At 34.6% G+C, this 19,612-nt stretch overlaps 1 protein-coding gene, 1 long non-coding RNA gene and 1 pseudogene across 4 annotated transcripts; all 3 read left to right on the forward strand.

The window, feature by feature from the left end:
* The first annotated feature begins 2,215 nt into the window (after positions 1-2,215).
* Positions 2,216-5,410, forward strand: LOC118057985 (replication protein A 32 kDa subunit A). The gene is given in 11 exon segments (XM_073409869.1): positions 2,216-2,538; positions 3,115-3,225; positions 3,345-3,442; positions 3,637-3,678; positions 3,809-3,886; positions 4,192-4,264; positions 4,382-4,471; positions 4,556-4,635; positions 4,994-5,062; positions 5,145-5,195; positions 5,197-5,410. Coding segments are annotated over 11 exon segments (900 nt in total). The 5' UTR covers positions 2,216-2,433; the 3' UTR covers positions 5,300-5,410.
* Positions 5,411-6,122: 712 nt separating this feature from the next.
* LOC140954195 (putative disease resistance protein RGA4) lies at positions 6,123-10,242 on the forward strand (annotated as a pseudogene).
* A 606-nt stretch (positions 10,243-10,848) lies between these two features.
* Positions 10,849-12,142, forward strand: LOC118057984 (uncharacterized). 3 transcript variants are annotated; one of them, XR_012170033.1, is made up of 4 exons: positions 10,849-11,112; positions 11,194-11,643; positions 11,771-11,870; positions 11,952-12,142. It is a non-coding gene; the product is annotated as an uncharacterized lncRNA (long non-coding RNA). The 3 variants fall into 3 exon arrangements; XR_012170034.1 differs by lacking the exon at positions 10,849-11,112 and having other exon boundaries at positions 11,120-11,351; positions 11,556-11,643; positions 11,952-12,133; XR_012170032.1 differs by lacking the exon at positions 10,849-11,112 and having other exon boundaries at positions 11,120-11,643; positions 11,952-12,127.
* Positions 12,143-19,612: the final 7,470 nt, after the last annotated feature.

The raw sequence follows: 19,612 nt of genomic DNA on the forward strand, positions 1-19,612 counted from the left end.
TAAAATATTTTTCAAGTATAAGATCATCCTTATTGGATTCCCCCAACAACTTAGAATTTTTTCTAAGTGCGAGCTCCTCCTTGATGGGATTTCTCTTGCCTCATAGAAAATATTTTTAAGTATAAGTTCATCCATGGTTCCCTAGAAAAATTCTTCAAACACAGTGCACGCGCCCTGCATATAGGCTTTTCAGTAAATTATCTTGGAGTTTCCACCCCTCTTCTCATACAAAGAGATTTCGATAAACTCATGGTACTTGTTATTTTTTACAAGTCTTTGTGTATTAATATTATAAGACTTGATGAACTATTAATAAACCTAAATTTAACGATCCAAAAAAAATTCCCTAAGACTTAAATATTAAAAAAGCACGAGCATAAGCAATGCGCATAGGTCCACCTGCCCACAAGCTCTACCTCCAAGTTAAGCCCATAACATCGAGCTCAACCCTCTGCTAAGCCCTACCAATAATCATTTAGACAAAGTCTGGTTTCAACGCTCCAGGCGTTGAGTATTCCCAGCACCATGCTCCTCGCTATCCCTATGGGCTGAAGCATGCACTCATACTTATTTTTCACCCCTAATAGGCTCAAGCAACTTGTGTGAGCCTAACACTCTTTGATAATTTTTCCAGGACTGCATATAAGTATAGTTTTAAAACCCGGCCTGGTGGCCAGCCTGGTCCAAGGGTCGGGTTCCGGGTTTTGACCGGGTCATTTTTTTTAAAATCAAAACGATGTTGTTTTAATAAGAAAAAAAAACAAAAGTCAACGGGTTTGCGGCCGGGTCTTGACCGAGTTGCAGGGTCAACCTACTAGGTCAGCGGGGTCACACCGGGTTTTTCCTTCCTTTTTTTTTCTTCAACCCGGCTCTGTTTCAGTCCCGGGTCGGTTGGGTCCTGGGTTGACTTGCCGGGTTGGGTCGGTTCGGGTTTCAAAACATTGCATATAAGTCTCTCAATAACTTTTTGAGATCCCATGTAGGTTCCTTTATATTTATATATTGATTTATATGTATTAATTTAAGTGAAATACAACTCAAAATACTATATTGATTTATAGGGGTTAAATGACTTTTCAATCCCTTATCTCTATAAAAGGACACCACTTATAGACTATAAATACACTCGTAACCCATAAAGTTCAAGGTTCATAATATTTTTATTTTCAACATTTTTAGTATATATATTTTCAAAGTTTATCTATTTAAAATATTATTGCATTTTCTCTATTTATGAAGTTACCGACCTGAACATCTAAGAACTCCCACTTCCATTAAATAAGACCTTTTACAAGTATAAGTTACGTGTCACTCCAGCTTACCAAGCATCAATTACTAGCCACATTGATTTACCAGTACTTACTAGCCACCTAGGCTTTCCACATCAAGCTACCGAATACCTTGACTAAAAAAAAAAAAGAGATTAAATTACTATAACTAAATAATTATCCTATTATCTAATTATTAAACCTTATTTCTAAACATCTTGAATTTTTTTATGTCATCACCTATATTTTCCACCATTGCAAACATAATGCTGAAGTTCAAGCAACTACACCAATCCAAAGAGAATCCTATATTATAAATTTGATTTCAAGTAATACACCACCATTCTCATTTAATCTCAACACTTTATAATACCAGCAATACAGTTTATCATGCTTGTACGTTATATCAAAGTTAAGACAAACTATTGTAATCAAATTACCCATCAAGACAAACATATATTGTTCACTTAAAAAACTGCTACTAAAATCTTATTTGTTTGAAACCAAAATTGAAGACATGAAGAATTAATTAACTCGTTTCATTTTTATTTAAAAGATAATAAATTAACCATGCTAATTAGTGTGTGTATATATATATATTTTGGAATCAAATGTACCATATATTAAATTAAATGCAAAAGTCAGTTCATCATGTTGTTAAATCCAGTACAATCTAATGACTTGATTTAAAAATTTTTAAGATCTATAATCCAATTTAAATTGAGTTTTTAATTCAACTATATTAAATATTGACTCAATGAAACACTGCTGTCCTAACAAGGTTTTTAGTAATTTAGTTTTTCACAAACAAACTTGATTGATTCTCAACTGAGTCAAAATTAAAAAATTTTAACTTCAAAAAAATAAAATAAAACTGTTTTAATAAAAATTATTAATTCGATAAACCATGATTTGACGTAATAACCTAATTAGCCATTCACTTTCTTCGATTAATTCCCGGACCGATAACTATGAACTCCCATCCCCCAAACGAAACCAGCTGGTGTTGTTTCCCCCGCGCGGGAAAAGGAAAACTAAAAACCACGATGGCGGGAATCCGTTATCTAATAAATTAAACCCTCCTCCCCCCCTGTCTTCCATTCGCTAACAATTGACTCAGTCTTCCAGAAAATTCACATTTCTAGGGTTTCAAAAGAACGAAAAAATGTTTTCAAGCAGCCAATTCGACGCCACCTCCGCCTTCTTCGGCGGCGGATTCATGCCTTCTCAATCCACTCAGCTCACCGATTCCACACCTTCTCCCGCTAAAGCAAGCCTTCTCTCTCTCTCTCTCTCTCTCTCTGCGTGTGTTTTGTTTTGTTAATTTCGCTCCAATTAATAATTGTTTCCCATTTTTTCCATTCCGTCAACGAAAATGAAACCAAAAAGCAACTTATTTATCAGTGTTAGGTTTTTATAATTATATTTCCCGTGAAAGTGTGGGAAAATTAAGTGAATCAATTGAGAAAGTGGAGTGAAAAGATTCGTGTATTTGTCGATCTTCGCGGTTTTGTAGTCTTAGTTGCTGTTTGGTTGCTGAGAAAGTGTAGGAAAATTCAAGCACGTAACTGAAAAACTTTGTTGAGTATAATTTGAATTTGAGTGTTGGAAATGAAAAAAATTGTGTGTTTTTTTTTTGTTAGTCTCAGGGTTATGGATTTTATGTTGGTTGTTTGTTTGGTGTCAAAAATGGTGGGACGAGAAAGTAGGTAACTATTAATTATTGCCAAATGTCTAATTTAGACTGTGATTTTTTTTTTCTTTTCATAATATTGTATAATTGTCAAAATTTTGTCCTGACAATTCCATTCCTTTTTTCTGTAAAAATTTCTTTGTTTGGGAATAGAGTCGCAATTCGTTGGGTGTGGTTCCAGTTACGGTGAAGCAGACAAGCCAAGCTTCTCAATCTGGTGATGAGAAGTCAAGTTTTGTGATCAACGGTGTGAATGTTACCAATGTAATCACTCTCAATTCTTGTTATATAAATATGGTTCTGTGGGTCTAAGCCTTAAATTTCTTTATCCATTTGGTTTCTCTTTAACCATTTTCTTCCATTTCTTCGCCTTGTTGGTGTAGGTTACGGTTGTTGGAATGGTGTTTAATAAAGCTGAAAAGTCGACTGATGTTAGTTTTGTCATAGATGATGGAACAGGCCGTATTGGTTGTAGAAGATGGTAATTATGTGTTTGCATGCGAAATTTCTGTGTTCACACGTAAAGAAATTGCTTGCCTTTAATCTTTTAAATTTCCATGCCTTGTTGTGTACCAAAAACCAAATAATCAAACAAAAGTGTTGATTATATTCAAAATTGGAGTTTTTCATTTGTTGTGAAGAGTAGTTTTGACGTATGCTCAACGCTTCTAATAGGGTGACCGAGAATTTTGACAAATTGGAAATGGAGGCAGTACAGTAAGTTTCCAGTCTCTTATACATGTCTCTTACCAAGCATCTAGCATGAGAAAAATCTGGTGTCATGTTTTTTCTGATGTGAGATCTTTTAACATTTGTTTTTTTTCCTATGCGAATCATTTTTCTATAGAGATGAAATGTATGTTCGAGTTATTGGACACTTGAGAGTTTTTCAAGATGTCAAGCAGTTGGTTGCTTTCTCTGTCAGGTATTGACCATACCCTTTAGTCATCATTGTACTTGTCTTTCTGAAACTGTGCATTTCATTCAATTTTCAATTTCCACTAATGATGGCACTTGAAATTTGCATTGACAAAGCAACTTGGAGTTGACGAGGAGAGCTTTTTAGCCACATTTAGCCACTTATTAAGAAATATTTTTCTTAAGAACCCTTCTTGTTGAGCGTGGTTTGGATGTGTTTTATAGTGGACATGATTGGTTTCTTGCATCAGTGCGCACGCTTTCATTATTTATAAACTCACTGCCATCTTATTGTTCCTTTTATTATTGCAGGCCCGTGACAAACTTCGATGAGATTACTTTTCATTTTATAGATTGCATACATTCGCATTTGCAGAATTCCAAATTGCAGCTATTGATCTTGGAGCGGATGAATTATGCTCTATCAATAAAGTTTATGAAATGATTTGAGAGCATATTGTGTTTTCTGTTTGTTGGTTGTGTGAATTGTTTTCAACTGAATTTGCAGGGTGCAGCTTCAACTCAGCCTCATATGGTAGAATCATCAACGAACACTCCTGTGCGGAATGGTCAGACATTCACATCAAACCTGGTATGGGACTGCCTCAAAATTTTTTTTTTCAATGTCTTGGTTTCCAAATGTGTTTGGCATAACATTCTAGTTTCCTTTTCCCAGATGTCCAAGCAATTTGATGTTGATGGGCTAAAGGATTGTGATCAATTGGTCCTTGATCGTCTGCAACAGTCTTCAAGCATGTGAGTTGAACATTTGAACTCTTCTGCATGTGTTTGCAAAACATTTGAACATTTGTTTAAAACATCACTCTGCCCCATGTCATGGAGAGATGCTCTTTTTCTGTTTTAATCTGTTGCTACTGAACTTGTTTTTAGTTTTTTGAGCAGTCCATTAATTTTTTTCTTTTGGTTTCTTTTTTTCAAAAACACATGCAGTTTGTCCTGACTGCTATGGACAATTAAGTTTTGCAGCGTTGCTTGGAATAGTTAGCAATGTTTTGCAAACACTATTCTTCTGACTGCTATTAAATTTTAATCTGCTAATACTGAACTTACGTTTAGTTCCTTTATGAATGTTGAGAACTGTTCTTGGTTGCAGTGGACAGGAAAAAGGGATGCACATGGATGAACTTTGCCAACAGCTGAAACTTCCCATGGAGAAGATCAAGTAACCTCCCTCTCTATCTCCCCTTCTCACCCTACATTATCAAGTAATTCCTTTTATCGACCTTTTCTTTTGTCTTGGCCAGGGAATCTATTAGATCACTTGAAGATGAAGGTTTAATATACTCTACAATTGACGAGTTTCACTACAAAGCAACCTGATGAAGTTCACAGCATTTTTGAATGCTACCCAGTCTGCAATGCTGTTGCGAGTTATTTTGTTCCTTCTTTTGAATATTAACAGAACAGCCTGTAGATATTTATTAGTTTCCATGTTAACATCTTAAGTGCAGGGATCTAGACATGTGTGTTATCGCTAAATCATATATAGAATTTCACAACATTTTGATGTCTTGTTTAGATTCCTAAATGACGTGCTGCTTACAACTGTAAAAGAACAAAGATATTCTGATTGTTTTTTCAGTGAAAGCAAAGAAACGTTCTAGTTGAGTGCAGTCGAATCAAACTATTGATTTGGAGTTTTTGATACCTGGAGTGTTTGGGACAGTTTGGAATTTATTTTAACAACATAATTATGGCTGGATATAAAGCAATGTATCGAAAATGGCTCCCTTTGAATCATATAGATTCCAATAATTGAACCTAGAAAATGATTAAACTTCGTTAACCAACCCTTTAAAGCTCATATGCCATTAATATGTAGCTATTGAACTTGTTTCTAGCTACAGCTTTATGATTTCTGAGCAGTCCATGAAATGACGAGTAGCCCTGAACTAAGAACAAACGAAGGTTCTTGTAATGATTGATTTTTTAAAGCAAAGAAAGGAACTCGTAGCCAATGAAGAGATTGATTTGGAGTTTTTGATACTTTGAGTGTTTTGGGATAGTTTGGAATTTCCTTTACCTATGAATAAAGCACCAAGAAGAAGTCTTTACATTCACTACTACTAGCTAGGGGCATACCCTCCATTAAAGGCACTTGCTTCTTCTGATTGGTTTCAGTGACCGATACTGAAGGATCCCAAGTACGCATAACCCCTTGAAAAAGGGAAGCATCTTCCATACATAACTGAAAATCTCCATTTAACAAGTTAATTTGGCCATCATCTTTCCTTCATCAGTACTGTATATATAGCTATATAACCCTGGATTGATGTCATTTTTTGAATAAAGTGTGAGGAACAAGGTTTCTGGCCCGAGTGATTCATTAAAGCAAAGCAGTAGAAGCAGTACTACCAGTTGAGGGATCTGGAGATGGAGAGATCAGTGCATGCAGGCCTTCTTAATTATAGCTTTAGTCTTATCTCTACGTAAATGAAAGCATCAGCATCTCCTTGGGAAGTAATCGTTTTTTCATTACGCAAGGCATGTAAACCCATTACTAAAGACAATATTCGCATCGTAAATCTCATTTTGAAAGGTAAAACATAATTGAAATCTCATGTCAAAAAATAATTTGGCTTTGCTACGTACTTGAAACATCCCTTGGATTTGTCTTTCCCTTTTTAGCAAGGCTAAGTCATACAAGTCTATTGGTGTGATATTTAAAATGAAGCAAGGAATATATAGAGATTGATTTTTAAAAGCAAAGAAAAGAAATACCTGTTCGTTGAGTGCAGATTGGTTAAAGGATTTCGAGATCATGAGAGTACTTGCAGAATCTCTAATAGCTTTGAGTGTTTTGGAGATTTTCGAATCTTATTATCTCTATAAATGAAGCCCGGAAGCCTGTGGTTTTCCGCACGCTCTTCACAGCAACGTAAACATTCTTGTAGCATTCAAACCGATCATCACCGCTCAAACCAAGAAACACCTCAACTCAACCACCACCCAGTCACACCTTTTCTTCTAATTTTTTCCCTTTCTTTTTTTGTGTTTCCCTCCTCCATCCACTTCTTTTTGAACCTGCAAAGAAAAAATGGCTGAAGGTGTGCTCTTCAATATCGCTGAGGAAATAATAAAGAAATTAGGTTCCCTAGCTGCTCAGGAGGGTTGCACTATGGTGGGGGATCAACGATCAATTGTGGAAGCTCAATGGCACAGTTACCAGGATCAAGGCTGTGATTCAAGATGCTGAGGAGCAGGCACAAAAACAGAAACAAAACCATCAAATCGAAGACTGGCTCAAGAAGCTGCGGGAAGCTGTATATGATGCAGAGGATTTGCTGGACGATTTCTCAACACAAGTTCTGCGGAAGCAGTTGATGCCTGGGAAAAGAGTATCGAGGGAGGTACGCCTTTTTTTCTCAAGATCAAACCAATTTGTTTATGGTTCACGGATGGGTCATAGAGTTAAAGCACTTAGAGAGAGACTAGATGGCATTGAAATTGACAGTAAAAAATTCAACTTTGTGGCTCGTGGTGAGGAGAGAGCTTCATTGACCACTGAAAGGGAGCAAACTACCTCATCTGAACCTGAAATAACAGTTGGGAGAGAGAGTGACAAAGCGGCAGTTAAAATTTTTCTAATGAATTCCAACTATGAGCATAATGTTTCTGTCATCTCCGTAGTTGGAATGGGAGGGTTGGGGAAGACCACACTAGCCCAACATGTTTTCAATGATGAGCAAGTTAAGGCGCACTTTGGTGTGAGACTCTGGGTAAGTGTCTCAGGGGCTTAGATGTTAGAAAGATTATCAAAGGGGCTGTAGGTACTGGAGATTCTGATGATCAGTTAGAGAGTCTGAAAAAGAAAAGCTTGAAAGGAAAGGATAGAAAAAAAAAAAGTTGTTACCACGTGATGCCGTAGGAAGTAAGATAGTGGTAACTACACGTTCTCATGTAATTGCCAAATTCACAAGCACAATAGAGCCACATGTTTTTAAAAGGTCTGTCTGTAGATGAGTCATGGAGAACTGTTTAGAAGAAAGGCATTTCCTCAAGGCCAGGAGTCGGGTCATGTAGACGAGAGAATTAGAAAAGAGATTGTAGGGAGGTGTTGTGGAGTTCCTTTGGTTGTAAAGGCAATTGCGAGGTTAATGTCTTTGAAAGATAGAGCCCAGTGGTTGTCCTTTATACTAGATGAACTTCCGGATAGCATTAGAGATGATAACATCATACAGACCCTTAAGTTAAGCTATGATGCTCTTCCATCATTTATGAAGCATTGTTTTGCTCACTGTAGCTTATTTCCTAAAGGTCATAAGATAGATGTAAAATATTTGATTCGACTTTGGATTGCACAAGGGTTTGTTAGCTCTTCAAATTCAGGTCGTAGGTGTATTGAGATTGTTGGTCTCAAGTGCTTTGAGAGTTTACTGTGGAGGTCCTTCTTTCACGAAGTGAAAAAGGATAGATTTGGTAACATAGAAAGTTGCAAAATGCATGATTTTATGCATGATCTTGCAACCCATGTCGCTGGTTTAGAGAGCACCATAGTAGATCGACAAGGAAATAGGATTAGTGAATTGACTCGGCACGTGTCATTTGACACGATATTGGATTTGTCACAACAAATTCCAATTCCTTTGCCTTGTGCAAAAAGTCTAAGAGCACTTGTATTATTGGAAGGTGGCACATGGGATGAGGGGGCATGGGTGTCAATTTGTCGAGACTTTAGGCGTTTACGTGTGCTTGTTTTGAGTGATTTTGGAATGAAGGAAGTGTCACCTCTCATTGAAAAGATCAAGCACCTTAAATATCTTGATCTTTCGAATAATGAGATGGATGCGCTTTCTAATTCTGTCACCAGTCTGGTAAATTTGCAAGTGCTCAAGCTCAATGGTTGTATTAACCTTAAGGAACTACCTAGGGATATTAGCAAGCTGATCAGTCTGAGGCATCTTGATGTTGGTTGCACTCTTGATGATGATTTATGTGTGGATTTAGAGTATATGCCTCGTGGGATTGGGAAATTAACTAGTCTACAGACGTTGTCATGTTTTGTGGTTGCAGAAAAAGAGAGTTCCTAAATCTGAGATGATAGGTGGACTGGATGAGTTGGGAAGATTAAATGAATTGAGAGGGAGGCTAGAAATAAAAGTAATGGGATATGAGGATGGTTCTTGTATATCAGAATTTGAAGGAGCTAATTTGATTGATAAAGAATATCTTCAACAGTTGAGAGTTGAAGGCTATGGAGGCATGAGGTTTCCTAGTTGGGTTTCACATCTCTCAAATCTTGTAAGTATTGTTCTAGAAGACTGTGGAAGACTTAAGCATATCCCTCCGTTAGATGGAATCCCTTCGCTTAAAGAATTAACTATTGGGGGAATGGATGATTTGGAGTACATAGATAGTGAGGGGGTTGGAGGAAAAGAAGCGTCGACTTTTTTCCCATCCTTAAAGAGACTTGAGATGTGGGAGTGTGGTAGACTGAAGGGATGGTGGAAGAGATGGAATAGAGATGAGATGAATGATGATAGTGATGAGTCAACAATAGAAGAAGGGTTGATAATGCTCTCTTTTCAACGTCTTTCTTCCTTGCACATTCAAGATTGTCCAAATCTGACTTCAATGCCGTTGTTTCCAACTCTCGATGAAGATCTTAGTTTGCGCTCCACTAGTTCAATGCCATTACAGCAGACAATGAAGATGACATCACCAGTCTTCTTCTTCTTCTTCATTTACCCGTCCCCTCTCCAAATTGAAGGAACTACATATGTTTTCAATTGATGACATGGAATCTCTTCCGGAAGTAGGGCTGCAAAATCTCTCTTCTCTTCAACGGCTAGGGATCCATGCATGTCCAAGATTGAAGTCTATGCCACTGCCTGATCAGGGGATGCATTCTCTTAAGAAATTAGACGTTGGTGGATGCAGAGAATTGAAGTCGCTATCTGAATCTGAATCTCAAGGGATGATACCCTACCTTCCCTCTTTGCAACTCTTAAGAATCGATTACTGCAGTGAAGAGCTAAGCGGAAGAGCAAGAGGATGGGGAAAGGATAGGGAGGAGGAGTGGCCTAACATTAAACACATTCCAGATATTGTAATTGATTGGAAGTGCATTAAAAAGGAGGGTCGCTATGTAAAGGGCTAAATACTACTAAGGAGTATTTTCACCGAACATACAAACACTTACACGTGTATGGAAGGTATTTAACCTCTCCTTTCCTTCCTTTATTTATTTTCTTTTATTTTTATTATTCCATACTCTCTCTCTTTATTATTACGTGTATGAAAGGTAACGTTTTTCAATTAATTGGGTTCAGACACCAAACAAAATTACTTTTCATCAAAAATACATACATACATAAATGAAGATATTTAATCTCTTCCTTCATTCCTTAGTTTAATTTCTTTTATTTTTATTATTATTACTATCATTTTATAAAACTATGTATTATTTATTTATTTAATTAATTTATCATATTTGATGGTTAGAGCATTTTCACAATTACACCGTGAGGCTACTATTCTTAAATATAAATGTTTTTACAGCTTTCTTCATTTAATTTTTCTGATTATTATTATTATTATTATTATTATTAATCCCTACTCTTTCTCTATATATATTTATTTTATTATACACAAATCTCATCTGACAAGATTATTATATTTTTTTTATAAATATTGGTAACATTTTTTAATTAATTAAAGTTCCATTTGTTTTTTTTGTTTAAATATTAATATTAAAAATAAAAAAATATTATCTTAATATATTATTAAATAATTTATTTTTTTTAAATAAAGCTCTTACATTGAAAGGGGTTCAACCCTCAACAAAACAACATATTACCCCATCTCTCTTCCCTACCTGCACAAAGTAAAGCCTTCTCCAATCACCTAATCTATCCTATTTTTTCTACAAATTGATCCTGCATGCATTTGACTTTCTGATTTTCTATGAGCAATTTAGTGTCGAAGCATGCGGGTTTTATATGCATTAAGAGTATCCAATTACCCAAGTATTTTCTCTCTTTGAATTGAGTTTGATTTCATAATATAAAAATATGTTTGGTTACAACAGGCAAGTGATTTTCTGTTTTCACATGCTTCTGTCAAGATGTCAATGACCTTTCTAGCGGTGTCCATTTTTACTGAACTTTTAGAATTGAATCTTGGTTGCAGGAAATAGATTAGAGGATATTGGATGCCGCCACAGATATTAGTGATATATTCATGGGGTGCAGTTCCGGTAACATTGAAGCAGTAAGCCGAGCTTTACATTCTGAAGATGAAAAAACTGTTTGGAGAGTTGCTTATATAATTAATCTTAAATTCTTTTTGTAGATGAATCAGGTTCTGCTCCTCTAAAACAGAATTTTCCTGCTCCTTTGGTTTCTGTTGAGGCAAATGCAGCTTCTGTTTAACCTTTCTTTTTGGCCCCTTTTCGACATCTTTTTGGTGTAGATACAGTGATTGGACCGGGGTTTGATAAAGTTGAAAAGGTAATCAATGATGATTTCATTATAGATGATGGAACAGGTTGGATCAGGTTTAGTATAGAAGTTATCTTTTAAAGCCTTTATGCTTTCGCTTAATGGGGTTTACTGAATGAACACGTGTACATAAACTAAATTTTATGCTTAAATAATAAATGTTGATCTTATTCAAATTTGCAAAAGTTCTTCATATGATACTTGTATTTACAGGGCTTTGCAGGCCTATGACAAACTTGACAGAAATCTGTTCACACTCGATATGTTGCATATACATTTCATTTGCAGAACCAAATTGCAGGTATTGATCTTACAGCTGGTAAATCTTGAAATATTGATAAGATGTCTGAAGTTGATGACTGATAACCATTATGTGTATATGTTGTGTTTCCTTGTTTGTTGATCATGTGTATTTTCTCTGGTTGAAGCTGCAAAGTAAAACTTTGATTCAGTCTCAGATGGTAGAAACATCTGTGCACTTTGGTGTGGTATGGATCAACCAGACACCAGACATCCACATTAAACCAGGTATTAGACTAAATCAACTTGAAGTTTTTCATATCTTCTACTTGTATTTGTTTGGCATAACTTCTAGTTTTCTTTCCCTAGTTCTCCAATCAATTGGTCCTTGACTGATTCCAACAATGCTCAAGCTTGCTGGTTGCATCAAACTTTACCCTTTACCTCTTGCACTTTCCCTCTCTTTCAAGTGTCATGTTGAGCAGGAGGAGTATTACCCTACAAGGTGTGAATTCTACCAAGTTTATGTTTGCTCTTAATGTCTCCCCTAAAGGTCAATAGATTATTAACTCTTGTATTTATGTTCTCTTTTGTATCTTGCAGGGAGTTATCTGCCAGATCCCTTGAAGATGAAGGTTTGAGACGCTCGACTGTTTTGATGAATTTCAGTCCAACCAAGCTTGACCATGACGTCTACGGTCTCAAGGGATGTCTTTAGAGCTTTAACTAGCCTTTTGCAACTCGTTACATGGTGAAAGCAGTTCGAAAGTATTGTTTTTCTTTTTGTTTGTGTCTCAACAGAACATCTTGTAGGAATTAGGACAGAATATTCTGTGTTTCAATTATATTCACCATCATAATTTCCTCAAGATCAAGCAATTCTCATTTCTCAGATATGATTTATGAACTTTTTCTTTGTATGGTTAACACAAAGTTTGTTGTTTTAACATACTGATGTTCTTAATAAAAGAGCATGTTACGAGTATATTATGTTGTGGTTGACTGCAAACATCCTTCCTCTTGTTTGCTGTTGGAAAAGGAAAGAAATTTGACAGGGAAACTCCCAACTTGCCAGGCATTTCAATGTCACTCTTTGTAGTCTGATCTACACATCCTTTTCTATGTTAAAAATCGGTTTCTTCCTCTTCAACTTGGTAACAGCCTTCCATCAAACCTAGCAGGGGGCTGCTTCAACCTCCCAATCCCTATCAAGCCAACTTGATAGATTTCTATCAAGTATTATTTACTTGAAGATTTTCCTTTTACCTCGCATAGGTTCTCTTGCTCTCGAGTTCTGTGTGAGGAGGATTCATCATGAAGTTTTATCTTATATTAGTTTTTAGTAATTGCAGTGGATTAAGGTGTCTATCTCAATCTGAATCTCAAGGGATACCCCCACCTTCCCTCTTTGCTATAATTAAGAATCATTAAACACATTCCAAATATTGAAATTGATTTTGACTACATTCAAAAGGACGGTCCCTATGTAAACGAAGAGTTCAGAATTGACAGGCAATAGTTTTTTCACCGTGTCTTGTACCCCTAAATATGAAGGTATTTGACCTCTTCCTTTCTTAATTTAATTTCGAGGAAATGGATCTCTCACTGCAGGCATTACGTGATCTCGTTATTTATCTTTCTCTTTCATCTTTTGCTGGGAATCCATTACATCACTTGAAGATGAATGTCTGGTATGCATTGTAAGAGATGTCGCAGAAAAGCTGACACGGCAAAAGTTCAGAGGTGGGTGCCTATGAAATTCTGAAATCATGACATTTAACAAGCTTACTGCCTGCGATGTACCACTGCATCTTGTGGCATTGACTTCAAATGACAAAAATTACCCATCTTCACTGGCCTTCCTAGTAATACAACTGTTTTCTTAGATAAATTTGTTTAACATTCTAGAATATAGTATCTTATCCTATACAGAGCATCTTCTGATACTTTGGATTTATGGTGTTTCCAGGGAAGTGGCAAGCTTCGATGAGATTACTTTTCGTTTCACATGTCATGCATTCCCATTTTCAGAATTCTAAAGCACAGGTGTATATATATAGATCTTAGAGGTGGTAAGTGTTTAAATTTTTTTAACATAGATAAGCACGATAGTTTTCTACTTTTCCAAAGTCCAAGCATGTGAGTTTTATATGCATTAAGATTTCCCAAGTGCCCCAAGTATTTTCAAAGAGCACAAATTATGCCATAGAAAAAGAAGAAGAAAAGCATAGAAGATAGGAGAGTGGAAGAAAGTGAAGTGGCTATAGGAAATAAGTATTTGTATTTGTCTTGATTACTATTGTGCTCTCACAAAGTTTACGAAGTAGGCAAAGCACTGTAGCCCAATCCACTATTCACACACATTGTCCCGCTTATTAGGCTTAGGTGTATAAACATTCAACGAGTAAGAAATAAAATATCAAACACGTTACAGAGCTTTTTGAACAAAACTTTTTGAGCCTATCTTACAAATTAACCCCTTGCAATGCTCAAATAAAAAGAGCTTCTCTTTCAGAATCCATATCTCTAGTCTTCTAGTGTTTTAAACAGAGTTGAAAGGTGTTTGATAATTTCTTATTGCTCGAATGTATTCTCAATGCCCCTTGTTTATTTATATAGATTTAATTCCTAGCCTAATAAGGACCTACTTACTGGAGAATAACTAATCCTAATCTAATCTAAGCTAGTTGACACAAATCAGAACTCAGGAACCTAAGCCTGGCTGGCTGAGTAGCTGGCTTTAGGAGTGATTCTGCCACATATAATGCATATTATTTCTGTACTTCTCTTCTTATATTCCTTTTAGAATTGTTCTTATTTCTTCCAGTCCAATCAAAGATATGGAAACATCGCTCTTGTTGCAGATTTATAGGAGCTGGAAACTCTGTACTGACTTTCTGCTGAAAACTCTGCCGTGCTTGCTGCCGTTTCTGCTTCCGTGACTTTGCGGTTTCTGCTGCTGCCTATGCTTCTTCCAGCGTTGTTCTCATCGTATTCTTCCCTACCAGTCATCTCCCCTTTTTTAATTTTCCTCTCCTGAAAATGCGAACCTTGTCAGTTCTCATCTTTCCATTTCATTTCCTCACCTCTAAAAAAATCAGCTACTTTTTCAGCCGTTCAGCCGTGTGTTTGGTCGCAAAGAAACGGTAGGAAATCAATAGGTAGTGTCAAAGAACCATCTCAACCCAATAGCTTAAGTTGTTACGTGAGATTCTAAGATATGATTTATATTATTCTCTAACACACCCCTTTAAATGAAAGGTTTTTGAGCTTGAAACTTGCACATACTAATATTATTTTATGTTTAATTTTTATAACATAAATGAGGATGATGAGATTCGAACTCGTAACCGTTTGGTCATCAAGACTCTAATATCATATCAAATAATCATCTTAACCCAATAACTTAAGTTGTTAGATAAAATTTATTTATATTATTCTCTAACGAATAACAGATAAATTGAAAAAGTCAATTGAAAATATCAATGTCTCTTCAGTGTTAGGATTTTCATATTTTTCTTTATGCTGAGTCGCCGAGAAAATGGCAAGAATAGCCTTTTTAAGTGTTGAGATTTTCATATTTTCTATTAGCTGTTTCATTGCAGTGAAAACGGTGGGAAGATTAAATATTATTACTGAAGAATGTGAAATCTACATTGCAATATCTGGTTGTTCTGATTCATCCTTTTCAGCTTACAAGACATAACACTGTCAGAAAATCAATAAATACAAACGGAAATATCGAGAGAATATTTCTGTAGGTAAATTTCCGAAGAATTTTACCAAAGGAAATATTCTCTCGGTATATACTGAGAGAATTACCGTGGGAAAAAAAATAAAACAAAGCAAAAAAAAAAATGATGACGTGTCATTTTTACCAACGGAATTACTGACGGACTAAATTCCGTCGATAAATCCGTTGGTAAACTGTGAACATTATTCATCATGTCAATTACAAAGGGAATCACCGACGATATTTTCCTTCGGTATTTTCCAGAGAACTCCAGAACTGTTCACTTTCTAATTGCACTATTAATTGTTGTTATTTACGGACAAAATCACCGACGGATTAAAAAGTCGTCGGTGTTATTTGGCGGTTTTCTGAAAAAAATCAATTGATTTAAAATTTTCATTTAAATATTACAAACGAAATCACCGACGGATTGAAAAATCATCGGTAATTGTTGACGGTTTCTGAAAACTTTTTACGAAGTTAAAAATTTAAATTAAATATTATCGGCAGAATTACCAACGGAATAATTAAACAAAAACTTCCTGAAGGAGCCAGCCACCAGTCTCCAGTCAGGACCAAGGAACCATCTTAGCAACATCAACGCCGCAGTGAAGCAGCAACAGTGATCCCTCAAAAAAGGGATATATCCACGGTAATATATATAAGGTTTTGTTCTTAAACCTGATCCCATTTTATAAAGAGTTCCATAGATAGTCTTGTTTAGCTTGCGTAGGTCCTCAGTACAGGAAGCATGATCATCTTAGAGAAATCATGAGTGTAGAGAGACTCCATATAGCGTCTTTATTTATTTAGTTGTTTTGCTAAGATCACAGATCGACTTGAGTTTTCTTTTGCTAAATAACTAACGTCTGGTGTTAGGGTCTTGGCGTGGAATCTTGGGTTCATACAAAACTTAACATAGAAGTGAAGGTTTCAGTACTAGCTAGGATTAGGATTTCGTTCTTGTTAATAAAAGTAGTACAAAGAAAAAGGCATAATATATAGTGAAAGTTTCTTCTTCTTTTATATATATATATATATATATATATATATATATATATATATTATTTCTTTAGAATTATTGCCTTTAGTTGGTTTGGTGCTATTGAAAATTGATGCATTATTGTCAAATTGATCCTCTTCCTTTTCCCTATCCTTGATTTGTTGATATATATATGAGATAAAAACACGTGATTGGGGTATTTAACCAAAGAAAGAAAGAAATATGTAACATGGTAGAGGAAGTTATGGGGACATAACCTTATTAATTAGCAACGTGGTTTTTCTATTTTGTTTTATCACATCAAGTTATTTTAAATTTTTATACGGCCAAGCTTCTGAGAAAGACTTGCATGTTTTAGCATGATAAAAAAACAAAATAAAAATGTTTATCTTAGTATTTTTAAAGAAAAGAAAATAAAACAAATATATATATTTCCTAGTATCTTTATGTAAAGATAATACTTTGGAGTTAGCATATTTTCAAATTTATTTTTGTGACTAAAATTAAAAGGCTCATCGAACTAACATATTCAAATTTTTAAAATAATAAAACTTTCAACTCTATTTTATAAATAAAAAATATATTTTTATCTATATTTAAGGTTAATGAACTCATAGCAAGCCATTGCCACTGCCTTGAAAAAAAAAAACACACCTCCTAAATTTTGAACAAAAAAATAATGACCACATCATGCTAGAAATAATGACCAAATCTCTCTCATTCCTTACTTCCAACTTTACCCCCCAAAAAATACATTCCATTATAGGAAAAAAAATATTTTTTCATTTAATTTCATATACTTAATCCAAATTTAGTGTTGTATTAATTTTTCCTTACCTATCTCATGGATTTACTTTTTTAAAAAAAACTATTTATTTATCTTTATTATTTTATTATCAAATAAATAAGTATAATTTATTGTAATAACATATTCCACACAAAAAGAATTCCTTAAGTTTTTTTATAAAATCATATGAGAAAAATAAATAATAATTAACTGTAAATTTATTAAGAATATTTAAATAATAAACTAATAAAGTTTTTGAAATTTCATTTTTCAAAGACTCTAAAATAACTTTACTCAACATAACTAAACAAATAAGAAAAGAAAAGAAAAAATTGATCAGGCAAGGCAGGCCTAGCATGCTTGGGCTTGCCAAGCCTAGCCTGAACAGATTCATTGACCCGTTGTCCCTGCAAAGAATCGAAAAAATGGAGGGCCCTTGATTTGGCTTCCAAACACATGTAACATGTGTTTGACAGTGAATTTTAATATATTTTTTTGTTTTAAATTAATATTTTATTATTTTTTAAATTATTTTAATATCCCGATATCAAAAATAAATTTTAAAAAAATAAAAAAAATATATTATTTTAAAACTTTTCTAAAAACAAGAATTTAAAAAAATAATTAAAGCCACACTCACCAACAACCCATAAACACTCATTTTCAACCTCAACCACAACCTCGAGACATATTTTAGTTCACCGAAAAGAGGTACGAGCATAGAAATTCAGACCTATAGTACAGAAAATCTTAGACGAATACAAAAGCAAAGTGTTTTAGAGGAGACAGAGAGTTTACTATTAACATTTAGGGTACCCTAATGATATATTAGGCTAGCTAAAAGATAGGGCTAAAGATTACGATGCATTTGATTGTCTAAAGATTATTATGTACGAGGACGAAAGGTACAGTTATTTTTCAAAGCATGAGGCAGAGAAAGAAATCTTAAATGTCCCTGTTGCTTCGGGTGCTTGCTTGGCGTATCAACTATTCTTTTCCTCCTCTTTCTCCGAGAAATACATGGCGTCTGCATCAATGTTCAAGCATGTGGGGAGTACACTGAAATCCCTTCCTTTATTCCATGTAGCAGAAAGGATTGACTAGTTGCCTTGTTAGAAGCAAGCTATGGCCTGATTAGAAGAGAGATTATTTCCCCAGAAATCATTTAGCATAGCAAGTTCTAAGCGACTACTTTTCCCTCTCTCGTCTCCTCGATCGGTAATGGACTGTGTTAAATTTGGCAGACTCCCTTGGAAAAGAACGTTATCTGTTTCTCCCAAACACTATTCTTCCCCATGGCAGGATGAGGCTGGATTCATGAAGTTTGAGCAAATGGATGGACTTAATCTATTAAGAGCCCGTTTGCGCTTCTAAAATTTTTTTGTTTTTTTATTAAAAATAATTTTTTTTAAGTTTTTAAATCATTTTAATATATTAACATCAAAAATAATTTTTAAAAAATTAAAAAATATATATTATTTTAATGTATTTCTAAAAAAATATTTTAAACTAGACACAATCACCACCACATTTTTTTTTTATCTTTGATGTTGCCACAACACTGCAAATAATTGTGTGGTTGTTTGTATTGAAAGTAAGCTAGATTTTGGTTTTTCTAAAAAATAGAGGAATTGATTCACCGGTTAGATTAAATGAATTGGTTGATCGATTCAAAGATGGTTGGCCGGATCAATTGACATAATACAATTTCTATTCAGATTATATATTTTTTTTTGTATTAATTTAATTCCTTAATTATCTAGAATTTTATATTTATAAAAAAAAAAACTTGTAATTTAGTATTATTAGAAGTAATTATACAAAAACAAATCCCTATAAAAATGAAAACACTTGATAAAATTATTTCTTCATTTTAAAGTTTTTAACGTTGCGTTGCTGTATTTATCTTATTCCACAAATGTTTTACTTCCTGCAATTTGAAACTCAGAACAAAGCAATGGGGTGTTTGCTATCCGTAGTTTCTAGATATGGATTCGAATGAGTAACTTGTCCTTATCTCAGCTGCCATCCGCTTCCCACCACCCCAACAAAAGGCCACCATTAATTTAATGCTGGATCGATCAGACCCTCCTTGATATGTCCACCTGTTAAGGGAGATGCATGATGAACTGGCAATGGGATATATAAATCATTAATTCTTCAAATATTGAGCAAATCTTTATTTGATCTCTCTGTATTTTTAGTGAAATGATTAGCTGATCCCTTTGGTTGAAAAAAATCCAACGTTGAATCCTATATTTTTCATATTTATTACTTACTTGGTTCTTTCAACTAGTGGTTTTTCTTGAAAAATTAACTTTGTTTTCTCTAAAATATCTTTCCTTGGTATTCAAATTTGAAAAATTAAAATCGCATTCTTAAAGGACAATTTATAAATCATAAAGAATAAATAACAGCTAGTTGCGGTCAAGAAACCAACTTATGATTTTCAAAACAGCAGGAACTAGCTTACAAAATCATTAAAAAAAACATAGGAATTAAATTAG

The sequence above is a fragment of the Populus alba genome, chromosome 6, assembly GCF_005239225.2.
Source record: "Populus alba chromosome 6, ASM523922v2, whole genome shotgun sequence".
Lineage (NCBI taxonomy): Eukaryota > Viridiplantae > Streptophyta > Magnoliopsida > Malpighiales > Salicaceae > Populus > Populus alba.